This window comes from Dermacentor albipictus, unplaced genomic scaffold (genome assembly GCF_038994185.2).
Source record: "Dermacentor albipictus isolate Rhodes 1998 colony unplaced genomic scaffold, USDA_Dalb.pri_finalv2 scaffold_34, whole genome shotgun sequence".
In the NCBI taxonomy this organism is placed as follows: Eukaryota; Metazoa; Arthropoda; class Arachnida; order Ixodida; family Ixodidae; genus Dermacentor; species Dermacentor albipictus.
In genome coordinates this window covers 1,721,837-1,740,401 of record NW_027225588.1, presented here as the reverse complement: position 1 = coordinate 1,740,401, position 18,565 = coordinate 1,721,837, and the positions used below count along the sequence as shown (strand labels likewise).

Genomic DNA, 18,565 nt, shown 5'->3' with positions numbered 1-18,565 from the left:
GTTTGAAAGTTTTCGGTAGCCTCCAACGCACTTTGTAACGAGTGTTCGAGCATGGCTAGCGATTCGCTTGCTGCCCAGATCATGATGTCGTCCGCATAAATGGCATGACCCATGTTCGGGATTACAGCGAGGCGAGTGGAGAGCTTGTGCATGGCTATATTGAATAAGAGTGAGGAGAGGACCGAGCCCTACGGGGTATTGCAGGTGCCTAGCTCGTTGGGTCCTCCCAAGACCGCGCCTAATCGGAGGTGTGCACTGCGATCCGCGAGGAAAGATTTGGTGTAATCATGAAACCGCTCACCCAGGTTAAGAGAGGAAATCTCTGTCAGGATGTGTTTATGCGCGACCCTGTCGAAGGCCTTGGAGAGGTCCAGTGCGAGGATCCCTCTCATGTCGCGAGTAGGGTTGTCAATGATTGCTTTCTTACGCCAAAGCACAGCGTCCTGTGTGGACAACGCCTGTCTAAAGCCGATTAGGTTGTGTCTAAAGAATTCCTTGTTTTCAATATGTTCAGTGATCCTGTTATCTATTGCGTGCTCCGCAACCTTGGCAATGCATGATGTAAGAGAAATAGGCTGCAGAATATTTATGTGGGAGTTTTCTTGGTTTTGGCATGAGTACCACTTTTGCGGTATGCCAGTCTATCGGGACCTGTCCAGTTTTCCATACCTCATTGATTTTGGCCGTGACTATCTCGATTGCCCTATTGTCTAGGCTCCTGAGGAGTTTGTTCGTGATGCCATCAGGTCCCGGGGCTGATCTGCCATTTAGATTGAAGAGAACATGTCTGATCTCTGACACGGTGAAAGGTTTGGCTAGATCAGGTGCCGAGAGTCCTATGTAGCTTACACGCTCCACCGGGTGATCCGTCTCTTTGGTGAGGGGGAGATAAGTATGTGCTAAGTTGTTGGCTAATTCCCTTTTGATGAGACCGATTGCGATTTGCTTCCTTATGAACCTATCTGTTGCAAGGCTAAGAGTGCCCTTAGACTGTTCATCATTGAGAAGACTTTTCAATAAGCTCCATTTGGCACCTCTTCGCATACGCCCATCCGTTTCGGTATCAGTCTCATCCCATTGCTGCCAGGCAAGCTGGGCTGAATAGGATTAAATCTCCTTGTTAAGAAGTGCGATTTTGGATCTTAGTCTACGATTAAGCTTTTGGGTCTTCCAGCTGGCTGAGAGGGCGTGTTTGGCCTCCAGAAGGTGAGTGATTCTCGAGTACATTTTAGGAATTTCAAGATCCGTAATGACTTCTTTGGTTGCTCCTTTAACTGCCGTGTTCAGATTCTCTAGCGTATCTGCATATGTCTCCTCTGGTGGGACTGTTTCATTTCTGATTTTTCGAAAAAGGTCCCAGTCCACATATTCATATCTCGCGGTGGTCTGGGTTTGACACGCAACAGAATTTCAAGTATGCAATGGTCACTGCCTAAGCCCCTCCTAGAGGTTGTCCCACGTGCCTTCTATACCTCTTAGGAAGGTGAGATCGGGGGTCGTATCTTGACCGACCGCTCACCCACATTCTTTTTTTCTCGGTTGCCATCTCAGGTTTTCTGAACCCATGTGCCACAACGTCTGCTCTCTGTGCCTTGTTGTCTGCCAGCCTACTGTTTCGACTGCCGTGAAGGATACACGGTAATCTAAGAATCCCCAGATCTCAGAATATTAGTTCGTAGTACTGAGGCGTGGTTGAACATTGCAGGGAAACTGAATAACGATTGTTATTCTGAAAATTTTGGTATTCTGAAGTTCGTAGTACTGAAATATTTTTACATTGAAACTATAAGAAGCCAGTAAGGGAGTTCTGATCAGTTCGTTAATTTGGCGTTAGTAGTAACGAGGTTTCACTGTATGCTTCACTGCAATATTTTGTGTATACTTCACAGCATAACATGGCTGTATTGCAGTGAGGCTGACTTTAAAGAACGGGCAAAAACCACAACTGCTCCGAGACACACTTATCAGGGCTGAGGATTGTGTATGTCTGGCATTTTGGGGCGGGGCTTGACAAGCTTACCCGCAGGTTCACATTTATTGTCTTCATAGCCACGTGTGAGAGCGTATATGCCTCTATGTTTATGTGACCGCCACTTTCAAATGCAACAGAATATGCGCACTCATTACAGAATGGTGACATATCAAATAGGAAAATAATATTGTTACGTCACGAAAGAAACGAGGTTTCTTTAAAAGGAAATCAAGGCGAGCCTGAGATGGGGCAAAACGTTCTTCTCTTCTTCCTCGTGTTTTCTGCCACACTCCTTCCACTTATGGGCTACAATACCGTAATATTTCTCCCCTCCTAGGTGAAGCCCGTCGGGTGAGTCAGTTAAGTTCTCGGAGTGAAGGGCTTCAGATGAGCAACATGTACAACCTCAGTCTCAGTGGAGTGTTGTCCAGTTGTGGCAAGATCCACCAGTTCATAGTTTACCTCACTAAGCATGTCAACAACAATGTACGGGCCTTCATAGCTGGCAAGAAGTTTCTGACACAGGCCACATTTGCGCTATTCACTACGTGCTTGGAAGAAGTATTCAAGCTATTAAACTGGGAAAGTTTAGGAGTAAGGATCGACGGCGAATACTTCAGCAACCTTCGGTTTGCCGATGACATTGTTGTATTCAGCAACACTGCGGATGAGTTGCAACAAATGATTGAGGACCTTAACAGGGAAAGTGTATGAGTGGGGCTGAAGATTAATATGCAGAAGACAAAGATAATGATAAATAACCTGGCAAGTAAGCAAGAGTTCAAGATTGCAAGTCAGCCTCTAGAGTCTGTGGAGGAGTACGTTTACCTAGGTCAACTAATCACAGGGAACCCTGACCATGAAAAGGAAATTCACAGAAGAATAAAAATGGGTTGGATTGCATATGGCAGACATCGTGAGCTCCTGACTGGGAGCTTACCATTATCATTGAAAAGCAAAGTATATAATCAGTTCATTTTACCAGTACTGACATACGGCGCAGGGACTTGGAGACTGACAAAGAAGCTTGAGAACAAGCTAAGGACCACGCAAAGAGTGATGGAATGAAGAATGCTAGGCATAACTTTAAGAGACAGAAAGAGTGCGGTTTGGATCAGAGAGCAAACGGGTATAAAGAATATTCTAATAGACACTAAGGGGAAAAAATGGCTCTGGGCAGGTCATGTAATGCGCAGATTAGATAACTGTTAGACCATTAGGGTGACAGAATGGGTACCCAGAGAAGGGAAGCACAGTAGAGAACGGCAGAAGACTAGGTGGTGCGACGAAATTAGGAAATTTGAGGGTGCTAGTTGGAATCGGTTGGTGCAGGACAGGGGTCATTGGAGATCGCAGGGAGAGGCCTTCGTCCTTCAGTGGACATAAATGGGCTGATGATGATGACATTTGCGCACCGGACACCACAGCAAGACTAGATTCCCTGGAAAATAGGTGACATCCCGATGGTGCCTGTCGTACTGTGCTTTTGACCGGTCTTGCCAAGCCAGAGTACGCATGCAGGCCAAGTGTCGAGCTTCTTCAGCAAGACAGTCTCGCTGATGCGGTGATCATTGTGGGCTGAGAAAGAAAATGTGGTGTCCAGTGCATGGCGTGGCGGACGAGCATGGAGGAGGAAAAACAGGCTGTAGCCAGTAGTTTCATGCTTTGCAGTGTTAAAGGTGTGTGTAATAATGGCTCGAAAAGGCCGCCCAACTCACTTGGCTCCTTTCCTCTTGTTTATTTCTGCAAGGTCTGTGTCTATCGCTGCGGTTACCAAATACGCCCTACGGTATGCTACCACTCAAGCCGTTCTGGCGACCTAATTACCGGGATAGGAGCGTGGCCCTATCTTTGGTGACATTATAGGTCTACAGCCTCTCTCAACAACACCACTCGATATTCATCACATTTTTTTTAAAATCGACAGGAGCATACTATATTTCCTCTGAATGTGCTTTCAGCTTCAGGTGTAACCTTGCACGCCTGCTTATTCTGTTACGCTAACGGCAACTGTTTTCATCAGGGTGCCGCCTCATTCTGAGCTTCGCTATCACCAGAGAGCACAGAAAGCTGTCGTCACAAACAAGCCACCAGGATTCAAGCCCATGTATTTGCAGCATTCTGCATTTGGGAGCGGGGCACGCTAGCTATTACGCTGCCACCTGCCACAACCACTTTCAGTTTATCTGCCTTCCCATTTCTCATTTTCGTCGCAGACACAGGCAGAACAGACACAGAAATGAAAAAGAAAAGTAAAGATTGCTTGAGCCACTAGCTGACACAGGACCTTAACTTGGGCGGGCTACTCTCATCGGAGCCCATGTGGGCTTGCGGCTGCGTGCAGATCGTAGCCTTAGCTTTATTGTAAATTTGCTTTCACTGACTCTTTTCGGTTAAAACTGAAACGCTGGACAAAAATGAGACCTACCGTAGTATTTTTTTGTTTTCTAGGTTTAAACCAAAAACGCTCAATCCCAACTTCAAAGCAGCAACAGCTTCATCATAAGCGACTTGAATGCTCATTTACACAAATAGTGATTTTTTTTAGCAATGGCATAAGGATACTATATTTCTAGGTCATTTCGCTGCCAACATGGTCTGGCACCACATATCAGTGGAAGGGCATCGCACTGTCGATGCATGCGGCAGGTTTCTGAATGATGAAAACAGAAAAGATAACTGTTTTTCAGTTCTAGCAACTTATTATACACAGAACACAAGGCACCTGCCATCATGACACTCTTTTTCGACAACAGCAACGCACGAAGGCAGACTGATATACTTCTTAAAGGGTTTAATTTTATTTTTCCTCGCTGAACCGCTATCACAGGGAGCGCAGCGCATATACCACGGCCACGTACTGTAGCCGCGCTCTTTTAGCAATATGGCTGGCAGCGGCTTCATGCGCTCCCGTAGGTGGCGGCTGGGACTTGCACTCCAGAAGTTTAAGTATATGACCTCCTTGCATAGAAACGACAGCATGGTTGCTAATATATTGTTGGCTTGGATATGTTTGGCACGAGACCCAAGATGGCACCCTGTCTTCTAACGTATTCTTATGTTTGCGTCTCTGTCTTGAAGGGACGCGCACCATAATATGCTGCAAAGGTGCTTGCGTTGAGCGTATGCAAGGCAAGAAAGGCTGTTCTAAACTGTCTGTTCTCTAACTTGTGCAGTAAACCCATGTTTACAGTATTCCTGCAAATGCAAGAGTCACGAGTATGGAAACCATAACTGCAAGCGTCACGGTATGGTCGTAACTTGTCACGACAGCGCAGTTGTAATCCACAGACCCTGCCACTAAGGAATACGCGGTGAGGTATGGCTGATGAATAAGTTATTGCCAAGATTGGTTTTCAGTAAACGTTTGTTACCAAGAATGGCGTGTGCTTATACTACTGCAAAGGACAGGTGCTGGGTGGTGACTCCAATTAATTACTCACCACACATCTACACTAGAATTCAGCCGGTTTCACGAACTCTCACTTATATTCTCTCGACCCTAAACTACGACTTCGCCTGTTACCCGGACTCCAGCTTTTCCTCTTTGTGAACCCCGCTCCTTTCCCAATGTGCTGAGACGTGCTTGCACCGATGTTTGCTCCTCCTTTTTCTCAATAAATGAAGGCATTAATTCATTCATTATTAAATTGCTGCAGAAAATAGTCTGTCTTCATCTCCATAAGAACCCTGCCTCTCACCTCGACTCTTCCATCGCAAAACAATGCTGCCTTGTTGCAAATGGCTGCATGTCACATATACAATTTTCCAGGAAAGGCACACAGAGCGGCTTGCAATTTACTGTTATGAGGTTATTTACTGTAGCTCATGGGTTTTGACTAATGACGCTCTTCACGCAGCACTTTTGTCTGATGCATGTTTGCAAACTGGAGTGAAGGGCAGGAGGGTAATACACTTTCCTGAAATGAAACCTTCGAAATAACCCTTTGTACGGCGGTTGGACATATGTCAAGGGCGCACGTTACGAACCACCTTCAGGTCGGTATCAGCTTGCAAAGGGGGAATTCGTATGAAACATTTTCAAATGGATAGGCTTTTAATTATCATCGGGATATTTTTATTTAAATGTCCTTCCTTGTCATGAGGTGAAAGCTGACTAATACACATTTAAATTTTCTTTATTCTAAAGACCTCCGGTTAATACAAGGTTGCTGTCCTTTACAACCCTCTAAATTAAAAAGTAAGTTATGATAATAAATTATTGCATTAAATGTGTAAATGCACAAGCAAGAAGAGTCCTAGTCCATTTCCAGTATCCACGCGGTAAAAATGTAGCACATCTATACTGTCGCATTGTAGTGATGTGAATAACAAGGCAGTTCCAAAAGAAAAATCGCGAATCTCGTAAGGCGAGCTTGCTTTGGAAAAAAAATAACACTCAAAGCACGATGACTGCGCACAAAGTATTGCTTCCTCTGAATCTGATCTACAGATCAAGGCATCGGTTTCAGATTGGAATGCTCGTAGATTGCAGTGCAAACTCGGGTGCGCAAATATGATCAAGAATGTACGCAAGCGCTCGCTTGACGCGCACAATCTGATTAGGTAATGCTATTTCACTATTGAATCCGTGACAACATAATGGATATTTGAAATACATACAGGTGCATCTTGAGGCTAGCGATAACCTTGGAACAGTGGTTAGACTCGACTCTAAAGAAAGCTCACTCAAGAGAGAAAAAAAATAGTGTACAGTTCCTTCAAATATTAGCTGAAACAGAGTGCTTGTGTTAAAAAGGGCCCCCAAGACTGCACAGCGCTGCCGACATACCAAAAATTCAAGCGCTAAACACTTTCCGATTACTGATATTTATCGAACCAGCATTTCGTGGTTCAGTGTAGCCTTGTAGTCCAGGGGCCAGTTCTACCATGGGTACTGTGCTCATATTTCATCCGTCTGTAGTGTACGTATGTCAGCATTAATTGTCACGAAATCACAGTATTTTTTTCTTTAGATCTTATCATTAGACAGCTCAAATACATCCAGTGAAATTCTCACCTTAATATTTCAGTACTTTTCGTTCTAACGTACATGTCCGTGCTGATCCATATGTTACAAAGTACTGAAAATGTACCCAATGCTTTCCTCCGGGAAGCTGTTTTTATTCCTTATGATGCCAGGAAACCCAGCCTGATGCCACCAACGCTCAGAAACCTAATCGGGAGCGCGCACAATGTTCTCGTACACCTTGTGGGATGTACCGCAGCGCTGAGGTGCTTCTTGTATAATGTATGAGAATCGGTTGTAAAGACAGACGTGCAAGGTTGGGTCATGTGCTTAAGCTCATGAAGTTGATTTGTGCCAAGATAACCTGTCCAAACTTTCACACTTACTTTATAAGAAGTCTACAGCACCATCAATATGCCGGCTGCTTTTAACTGCACGAAACAAAACTATTCGAACGATGCAAACAATGTTAACATCATTTTATCATTCAAGTTTTCAGATTGGTAACCTCTAGATCCTGAGTAAGTTGAGAAGTTGTTTGCGTAATTAACAAAGCTACGTTAATTAAATTTTCAGTAATGGATTTTACGTGGTTAAAGAAAAGAGCAGTTTGGAGCCCGTTCTCGAGATTAAGCAGCCAAGCGAACAAATTTTGACTAAGTATGCTTCTGTAAGAGCAAGGAGAACAAAAATTTTCCAAGTAAACACTCTTGGAAGGCGTAACTGACACAGAAAAAGAACATCTGAAAAGTGACAGAAAGAACAGCACTTCACGACGGGACACAAAGGAGGAACCACACACAAATTGCGCTAACTTTAAGCGCTGTTCTTTACGTGATAATGAAACAACTAGCCTGCCAGTCATTCCTTCCAAACCTGTAAAGTCAACCTGACCACATCTAGCCTTTTGTGATGCTGTCATCAATAGTATGGCCCCGTGAACATGTCCCCGTGGCCACATAGTCGCGTTCCATTTTTATTCATGCTGTTTTTTTCGAAGGCAAGCAGTTTAAAGTATGTGTCGATCCGGTGGCGTAGCCAGAAATTTCATTTTGAGGGGGGGGGGCTCACTTTGCAGCTCGGCCTCCTCCTTATAAGAATTGTCGAGGGATCAAATACATTAAATATTAAAAATAACTGCGTTGCCATTGCCAGAGATGCTGTAAACGCATTCTTTAACACTACACACTGTCAAGACAAGTAAAATATGTATTGTTTCGTAAAGGAATATATATTACCTGCCGTGGTTGCTCAGTGGCTATGGTGTTGGGCTGCTGAGCACGAGGTCGCGGGATCGAATCCCGGCCACGGCGGCCGCATTTCGATGGGGGCGAAATGCAAAAACACCCGTGTGCTTAGATTTAGGTGCACGTTAAAGAACCCCAGGTGGTCAAAATTTCCGGAGTCCTCCACTACGGCGTGCCTCATAATCAGAAAGTGGTTTTGGCACGTAAAACCCCATAATTTATTATTATTTTACCTCGCTGGATGTAGGTTATGTAAAAGTAAATGTCAGACCATATATCCCGAACCTCAGACGATATTTGGTCATGCTTCACATGCATGTCGAGGACAAAGAACTTATGCTAAATGCAGCTCCAACAATCGCCAATCTGGCAATTGCACCTCTTCTCCACATTGTGTTAACTGCAAAGGCGATCATCCAGCTTACTCGCAGTCTTGCCCTTGCTGGAAAAAAGAAGTAATTGCACTAGCTGTTAAAGAAAAAATCTCGTTATTTGAAGCAAGAGAGCGATTGTCATAATTTTGTGAAGAAGTTATGCCAATGTGACGCAGGTGGGTGGGGGCAGTGTCACAGAGGCCTTGGGAGTCCAAGCCCACACATAGTGGTCTCGCAGTGAACCTTCCCACCACTGTGGTGGAAGCAGCCAGCGCTGCTCCATCCTCTTCAAAGGCCCTGCAGACACCAGTTCCGCAGGGCCCTAAAATCAACCGAACCCTAAGGCCCGGCACACGTCTCGGCACCCGATTCTCAGTCCTTCAGCGCCTCGGAGAGAGTATGGAGGTCGACCCAAAAACCCTGGTGTCATGAACGCCAAAGGACAAGCGCTCTCTTGAGTGCAGGAAAAGGGACAAAGTCCTAATAACCGCATCAAACAAAAAAGCAGCAACTTAAAGGTTATCGCTGCTTTGTATTAGCATTCTTTAAATCTGTGTCACCTAAGATCTTTCTTCTTCTCATTCGCTTTTAAGGCCATTTTTTATCTTTCAGTTTCAAAATGGCTTTTATTATCCACTGGAACTGTAGAGGACTCTTACACAACTTAGGTGACATCAAAGACATATTAAATAACTTCTCTTCTGTGGCCTTGTGCTTATTGGAAACAAACTTAGGCGAAAAGCACAAAAAAATTTTAAAAGGCTTCACTGTTGTACAGCGCGACCGTACTTGGGTGAACCGGCTTTTGGGTGGTGTAGCCATTGTTCTGCGGAGTGGTATTACAGCTAGAGAAGTTGCCATTAATAGTCACATAGAAACCATTGCTGTCACTGTTTTAGCACACAAAACCATCACCATTTGTTCAATATACATTCCACCACATTCACATTTTACTGTAAGAGATCTGGAGTTAATTTTAGACAAGCTACCTGATCCTTTTTTAATAGCGGGTGATTTTAACACACACAACACATTATGGGGTAGCAAAATAACTGACACCAGGGGACAAAAATGCTTGAAGATTTTATCCTAACAAATGACATATGCCTTCTAAACACTGGTGCTGCAGCTTACTGCTCCCCAAGCACAGGAGCTATGAGCTGTCTAGATCTCGTGCTGTGCTCTCCATTTCTCTTTATCGATTTTAAATGGAGTGCTATCGACAGTACAGTCCCTATGGTAGTGACCATATGCCTGGTATCATTAAAAAAATATCTCCTTTCCAGACAGTACGTCAGGATCACCTTGTCAGAAACTTAATCTAGCAGACTGGCCTCTCTTCAGCGAAAAGGCCAGTCTGGATGACATATCTGCTGATTTAACAATAGATGAAATGAACAAAAAGATCACTGTCTCTATACTTGCTGCAGCAGGACTGATGATCCCGCAATCCTCCGTCTTCTTAAGAGAAAGAGTAGAACCCTGGTGGATGGATGAATGTACAAAAACTAAAAAATTACAAAACAAAGCGTGGGGTATCTTTCGGCGATACCCAACACAAGGTAATCTACTGTCTTTCAAAAAAGCAAAAGCGAAAGCCAGGTACACACGCAGACAAGCCGAAAGGCATACCTGGAAAAACTATGTATCGTCGATAAATAGCCTAACATCCAAAAGAATGTGGGATCAGCTTCGTAAGTATAGAGGTGACTGCGGTTCTTACAATATCCTGATACTCTAACCCCCCCCGGCATGCAAACAAATTTAGAAAAACAAGTGGACATATTAGGGCAGCATTTCCATGACATATCAAGCTCAGTAAATTATTCTGCTACTTTTCAAAAAGATAAGCAATCAGCAGAAAAACTAAACCTTCTGACCACAGGAAGTTCAAAAAGGTTGTATAATGCCCCCTTAACGCTCCCAGAAATCAAGAGTCCTCACTACTGACAAAAAAACTGCACCTGGCCCAGACAAAGTACATTATGCAATGCTCGCTCACCTATCTCCTAAAGCAGTCAAAACTCTGCTTCATTTTCTTTTCATATTTGGGAAACGGGAAAAATCCCAAATGAGTGGAAGAAAGCCATCATAATCTCTTTCTTGAAAGCTGGAAAACCTTCCACAACAGCAACCAGCTACAGACCTATAGCACTCACAAGTTGTCTTGCAAAGTTTTATGAAGCCATTATAAACATAAGATTGACATATGTCCTTGAAACCAAGAACCTGCTAGATAATCATCATTGTGGGTACAAGAAAGGTTGCTTTACAACCTACCCAGTTCGGCTGGAACACAAGATACCTGCGGCCTTTCTGCACAAGCAGTACTGTCTCACTGCTTTCTTTGATCTAGAAAAGGCGTACGACACAACGTGGAGGTTTGTTATTCTAAGGGACTTGGTGGATTTAGGGATCCGCAGTAGAATGCTCAAATGTCTTGCCGATTTCATGTCCGACCAAACATTTCAAGTGCGTTTAGGAACGGTGCTGTCACACGTCTTCATCCCGGAAAATGGTGTGTCACAGGGATGTGTATTAAGCACAACACTGTTTGTGGTGAAAATGAACTCAGTCAGTAATGTAATCCGATCCTCTGTAATGCACTCATTATATGTAGATGATCTATAAATTGTGTGTCGTGCATCTAACCTGGCCACCTGCGAACGGCAAATTCAAATTACATTAAGCAACCTCGCAGTGGACATGAAGTTTTTGCTTCTCAACTGAAAAAACTGTTAGTGTTGTCTTTTCAAAAAGAAGAGGCCTACAACCAGTTCCCATCCTTTAGCTACAGGAAGCCACACCACTGGTAAAACAAGAACACAAGTTTCTGGCTGTTCTATTTGATGAAAAGTTGAACTTTCTCGCCTACATAAGTATCCTTAAAATTAAAGCGAACAGTGCACTTAACATCCTCAAAGTGCTCTCCTAAAAGCGCTGGGGCTCTGACCGTAAATGCCTGCTATGCATCTACCGCACTTTGGTACATAGCATATTAGACTATGGTAGCATCATGCATGGTTCAGCCAGACAGTCTTACGTCTGATGACTTGATCCAGTTCATAACCTAGGACTACAACTGGCAAGTGGTGCTTACAGGACATCACCTGTCCAGAGCTTACATGTGTTGAATGTAATGAGGCTCCTTTACAGCATCGCAGAGCGCTACTAGCTTTTTCTTACATACTCAGAATCCAGTCCTTACCACAACACATAGCCTACGACATCCTCACACAGTGCAACTCACGATTACACTGCACAAATAAACCGAACATGATTAGACCTCTTTTTCTGCGATATAAGGAATATTGTCGTGATTGCGACATTCCTGATGAGCTCCTTCAGGTTGCTAAACGGCCGCAACGACTACTCCCAAAGTCATGCAGTTATGCGATTGGGCATTGACATTTCTAAAGAAAAATGACACCCCACACGAACACATTATACAAGAATTTCGTGCTCTTCAGAAGAAATACCAAAATTGCATGGGATATTACACTGATGGCTCTAAAAAAAACAGAAAAAAAAATGTGTGGGCATGGGGGCCGTGACAAAAGACTGGGAAAGAAGTATTCGTTTGCCACAGCACGCCTCTGTCTACACAGCTGAAGTCTATGCAAGAGGAACTGTGGTTAAAAAGGTCGTCGCTGAAAAACACGAAAACACATCATATACACTGATTCATTAGGCACGCTGAAGGCTCTTCGCATGAAATCCGAATGCGAACCCCTGATAGGAAATATTTTAAACATGGTAACATCAAACAAATACGGCAGATCAATGAGGTTTTGCTGGGTACCAACCCATGTTGGTATACCAGATAATGAAGCAGCGGATAGGTGTGCATCAATGGCAGTGCAGAAATACATAACACAACGCTTCCATATAAGGATAGTATCACTGCGATTAGTAAGGTCTTGATGTCAAAATGGCAACAAGAATTTGACCATTGTGTAAGCAACAAGATACATCTTACTAAACCCGGAATTGACTAGTGGAATTTGTGTACTCATCAGCAACGGTTCTACGAGGTGATCCTGTGTCGACTTTGGATTGGACACACACATCTAATGCACAATTTTCTCCTTAGATAAAAAACCCGCGAACTTGCGAAAAATTCAATGAACCTTTAAAGTAATACATATCCTTATGACATGTCCACACTTTGAAACACTGAAATGGAAGCTTTTACACAACCTATATAATTTGCATATACCTTCACAACCTGCCCTATTACTGGCAGATGACCCGCTTGTGCCATATACTAACTTTTTTGACTTTTTAGAGACTACTGGTTATTTACATCAACTATAATGGAAGGCAGGTTCACCTGCTTTAATGTTGCGTTGCGTTACAGACTTGTGACTGGCGCAGCATGGCCTGAGTAGCCTTTGTGCCATTAAACCCCAACTAACTGTTATTTGCATTTGTGAAACCTGCTGTACGCTATGGCCAAATGTGACACTGACTGAAATGCCTATCGTGTGCTCTGTTTTTGCAATTCTCTCCTCTCTTCTGTTTGTTGTTCTTTTCCCATATACCTTTTTGTTATTCCCTTTTCCATTTACAGGATTTAGTCACCAGCCGGCGCCATAAGAGTGTAATAATTTTTTTTTTGTAATCTAGCGTGTATTTACCAAAGTTGGAATTGATATGTACATGGCTTAGAGGTGTTAGTTCTCTCTCCTGCTGTGAAATATACTCTTTTGAAGCTATATTGTTATCTGGTTAACTGATGTTATTTTGTTGCTGCTGGGTACCTGTTTTGTTTTCTTTATTTAATACTGTTTTCTTTTATTTATGTGCTGTACCATGTATTATATAAATGTTCGTTGTGTTAGCAGCAGCGCTGCTGTGTAGATATGCTAAATTTTAATTTATATCTTTATACTGCGATGCTGGAATAGCTTATTCACACTGATGTGTTTAGAAGGCCTTCAGCCCAGTTAAAAATAGTCGAAACACAACATGCAAGTTTCCCGCCTCCCCCCGAAGGAACTCGCATGTTGTGTATGCCTCCCATTCGAAAAATCCTGGCACCTCCCCTGAGGTCAATCTAGAAGAGATGCTATGCGTGAAGTACACTGCTACAGAACCTTTAATTGCTCAGACTACTTGATGAGTACTATTGGTGGGCAACAAGGCACAGAATAAGTGCTAAAATCATACATGTGTGTGAATAATTTATGATACCAAAAAGCAGTTCAAAAGATACTTGCATAGAAATGTGGGAGTAGTCAAGCTATGGTTCATAATTCATATTTCATGCTTCTTGCTTATTCTAAAGTGGGCAAAAGCTGTTGCCAACGCATATTAGTCTAGTCTGGGCATGCGAACATTGCAGTAATGTATGGAGCTATAAATAATGTTGTATTATTGCAGTGTCGTACCTGATCATCAAGCCCCTGGCCAGTTATTCATGCAACTGCCGTGAGACCTACTCCAAGTTCTGGAAGAAGACAAATCGGGGACTGGATGTGGGGCACAGAGGTTCTGGCAATGCACGCCGTACAGACAAGTAAGTTGTTTGGCTTGGCCAGGAAATGTGGCTTGGAAGTCTGCTGGGCTGGTTGCAGGGTGGCTGAGGCAGAGTAAAACTAGTTGCTCCACACTATTTCACTACAAAGTTAGTGATGAAGAGCCCACTGGATTGCACGCGCGTAACTCAGAAAACTAAAACTGTGCTGTATGTTTAGCATGGCCACCTGCGAGGCCACTTTCATGCATCAGTTTAAAGCTTTGTCAAATTGATTGTTGAGGCTCCATCACCGAGACTTGACCACCTAGCATTGCATACATGTCATGCTGAAAGCTGCCGACTTCTTCGGAAATAAAGTTCACAGAATGAATGTTATGCATTTGCATGCATGTGCAAATGTGCAGTGTTATGCAGTGTGCACAGCATGTGCAGTGTTATGCACATGCTGTGGCAATTTGGAAAGTGTAGAGCTCTCTTGTTGGGCTCTACGTTGTGGGCTCAATTTTTAGTCACCACAGCTGCAGAAATTTAGCTTCATGGGGAGGTTGATGGAATGACGTGAAAACATGTACAACATTTTCAATGCGCTGTAAGAAACAAATGCTGGCAGTTAATCTGAAACTCTTAACCCTGGCATCCATCTTGTAGCCCACATGCAATTCCACGTGGGACATAACATTTACATGCGATCAAGCCTAATTTCGTTTCCTCAACAATGCATGCCCACTTGGCCGAAGAGAACAGAACCATTCATTTGCATCTGATGCCCTGTTAATTGAATAGGTTGGGGAGTTTTATGATGCAGGCCGTCAACAGTACGTGACTTTATGTCCATGTGCACAAGCCTAGACAAGTGCACTCAACATGCCCATGACAGGGCAAGCGTAAAGCAATCGGTGCTTCCACAGAAGCCACCCCCTCGTTCATTTCAAAGTGGCAATTCAGGACGTCAGCAGTATAACTTCCAGCCTCCAGCTCCGCCAACAGCTCCGCCAACAGCTACAACAGTGCAGCCAAAACAGCGCATTTCCGAGTTGCCCAAGGAATAACAGGAACGAAGATACGAAGCCATTTTGGCACAGTACGGAGCCCCAGCATTTCGGAGCGGCCAAGACATTGCACAAGCAATTTGTTACAAGTGTACAGAGTTAGGGCATTTGGCTTCGGCATGTTCCTTGCGTAGCAATAGGGCACCACGGACCCCATCGTCAACCATCCCTGATGCCCAACAGCCACGGGCCTTTCACCGTATGCCTGACAAACTTGAAGGCTCCCAACATCAATGTCCATTTTTCACGGTGGCCGTTGCAGGAGTCTGAGAATACAAAGCATATTCGGACTCTGGTTTGACGTGACATTGATGAACGTGACATTGATTTCTAAAGCCATCCTACTTTCTGCAATGATCTTGCCATAGACTAATTTCTCTCTTGCTGTCGTTGGAGGTGGTACAGCGCTACCAGTTGGGTCCGCCCTCCTTTAGGTAACTATTGGCCCTATCACTGGTGTGGTTGAAGCAGCAGTTTTGGAAAATAACATCCTACCCCGTATTCTGGGTGAAGACTGGTTTCTGGCAGCGCGAGCTCGCTTGATTTTCCAGCCACGAGAGCTCACTCAGCTACAACATCCAGCCACAGGTGTAACGTTTCTGGCCACACAGCGTCTGGTCCTGTAAATGGCCAATGCCGTCATTTTAGCCCGCTCAAAGCTTTTTGCACCGGCAGAAGCAACATCACGAGACTGTCTGCAATGAGAACCCTTACCTTCGCCAGAAGAGCCTTGCTGGCAAGCTTTGGTGACAAAGACAGTGCCGCTGGACAGCAGCACTGCCGCACTACAAGTCTGCACTATGGTGCCTGTAACCATCCACCCTGAACTCCTACCAGCCTTGGCAGCCAGCTCTCCCCTGATCAGAAGTCTGTCATTGCTGACATACTGGCCAAGAACAATGCCGTCTTTTCTCGCCATGAAGATGACATTAGTCGTTTTACCAACAGTCAACATCACATTGATTTGCTGCCCAATACTGTGCCGTACAGCCGCAGCCCTTACAGATATACGCTAGAAGACAGGCAATACCTCGAAAGGCAAATAAAAAAGCTCCTTGCTCAAAATATCATGCTCCCTGCATTGGGCCCATGAGCATTCCCAATCGTTGTGGTGTCTTGCAGTGGAAAGAAGCGCTTGTGTGTGAATTACATTCCACTTAATGAACGTACAACCAAGGTTGTGCACCCACTTCCACTGGTGGATGACATCATTCAGGACACCGCTGACTGTGCCTACTTCGCCACACTGGACATTAAGTGTGCCTACTGGCAAGTCAGCCTGAGACCCCAGGACTATGAGAAAACAGCATTCATCACCCACCATGGAACTTGCATGTCTCGATGACTTATATGTCGATGACATCCTTGTCTACGCACAGTCATTCGCCACATTCGCAGACTTGATGCAAGAGGCCCTCCAGTTGCTGCATACTGGTGGACTTAAGGCCTCACTTGACAAATGTTCCTTCGGTCTCGCTTGCATCAAATTTCTTGGGTTCAGCATATCAAGCGAAGGCCATCACCCGGATCCAGAAAGAGCAGCTTCCATGTACCGTATCGCATCTCCCTGAAACCAAAAGGAAGTCCTTTCCTGGATACAGACAGCCAGCTTTTACCGTCAATTCATCAAGGGCTTCGCTAAAGTGGTAGCACCTCTTCAAGCCCTTGTCAAGTTGTCCACATTTCTGTGGTCCCCAGAATGCGAAAGTGCCTTCCAGACTATTCACTCAGCCCTCGCAAAGCCACCACTACTTGCTTGTTTCAATCAATCTGCAGCAACAACAGTAACCACTGATGCTTCTAGTGAAGCCATAGGAGCAGTGTTGTCACAATTTCAGGATGGCAAAGAATGTGTTATTGCCTATGCTAGCCGATCCCTGACGCTAGACAAACGCAAGCTTCACAGTAACTTTTGGGAAGGCATCGCAGTACATTGGGTAATAAAAGTGAACTTTCGTCAGTACCCAATCGGAATGAAGTTTGTCCTAGTTACAGATAACTGGACTGTTGCTTGCTTGACCAAGTGTGAAACCATCTCACAGATTTACATCCATGCTCATGAACTTGGTTGAATTTGACTTCTCTGTCAGACATTTGCCTGGACGGCAGAATGTTGTAGCTGACCATTTGTCTGGACTTTCGTGTGCAGTCACACACTCCACCTAAACGCTGGCTACCGCTCATGAAAAAGACCCTGAATGCAGTGCAATTCTTCAAAGCCTTTCGAATGGAGATGCCCCGGCCGAGCTAAACCTAGTCTACAACATTCTATACCATCGGACACCTTCAGGAACCTATGCTGTTGTAGTGCTATCATCATTGCGCCCCGCCATTCTCCAGGCACTACATGATGGTGCTGGTCACTTCGACGTTAAGTGGACGTTACACAAAGTGCAAGACCGCTACTGTGGCCAGATATGGAGAAGGCAGTCAAGAGCTATGTGTCATCCTGCCAGTGTTGCCAACAGTATAACCGTCCAACCTCAAGAAGTGTTGGTTTTCTTGGCAAAATGCCCACTTCAGATGTTCCATTCTCAAGCATTGCTATTGGCCACATAACTAGTACGCATCCCAGCAACTCATCATGGTACATACTGAAGTAGATTTTGCGACTCGCTTTAGTTCTCCAGCAGCCGTTTTTTCAACCTCGGCACGCGAAGTTATTCAGACTTTGGATAAAATATTTTACTGCTATGGTGCACCTGACCACTGCCTCTTGGACCATTGGTCGGCCTTTGAGTCGACAGAGTTGAAGCGATTCATGCATCTACATAACGTTGAGCTGCACTTTTCAACAGCCTACCAACCTGAAGGGAACGACCTCATTGAACGTAGCAATGGGACATCACTTGCAGTATTACGGAAAATATGTGCTTTGGAACCTTTATCATGGCCTGCAAAGCTCCATGAAGCAGCTTTTGCGGTCAACACTTTAGTGATTTCTAGCACAAGCTTTTCGCCATTCCAGTTACTCTTCAGCTACGTGCCTAAGGTTCCTCTCCAGCAACAACAGTCGCTACAACAAACCGGCCTTGTTGAGCGCGTCCTCGACGTGTCAGCACAGCGTTCAGAGGCATCTGCCGATTCAGAAGCAGCTCAAGCCTCCCACAAACACCACTATGATAGTACCCATCGCTCTCATAGCTTGACAGTAGGTGACCTAGTATGGGTCAAACGTCAAGCGCCAGCGCCCCACAAGAAAATGACACCGCGCTTCAGAGGGCTCTACCGGCTCGCTGAGCAGTTGACTGCATCCACATTCAAGGCTTTGCGTGTGTCAGGAATGACAGCTTGCCTGCTTAACCAGCCAAGAACTGTGCATATTTCGCAAGTTAAGTTGTATGTGCCTCCGTCATCTCCTGTGGCACACCTTTCATCCACCCTTGAAGGGGAGACATCCTCCACTGCAGTCCCTGATGATGAAACTGCGATCGACCAGACACAGCCTCAGCGCCAACAGCATGTGCGCCAC

At 44.7% G+C, this 18,565-nt stretch overlaps 1 protein-coding gene across 10 annotated transcripts in view; it reads left to right on the top strand.

Moving 5' to 3' along the window:
• LOC139052787 (glycerophosphocholine phosphodiesterase GPCPD1-like) overlaps positions 1 to 18,565 on the top strand; it is a 277,931-nt gene that overhangs the window by 185,457 nt on the left and 73,909 nt on the right. For all 10 annotated transcript variants that reach the window (XM_070529864.1, XM_070529863.1, XM_070529871.1 and 7 more), the window contains one exon: positions 13,948 to 14,083. In XM_070529864.1, the coding sequence (XP_070385965.1) occupies positions 13,948 to 14,083 (136 nt within the window). The remainder of the gene's footprint in view (positions 1 to 13,947; positions 14,084 to 18,565) is intronic.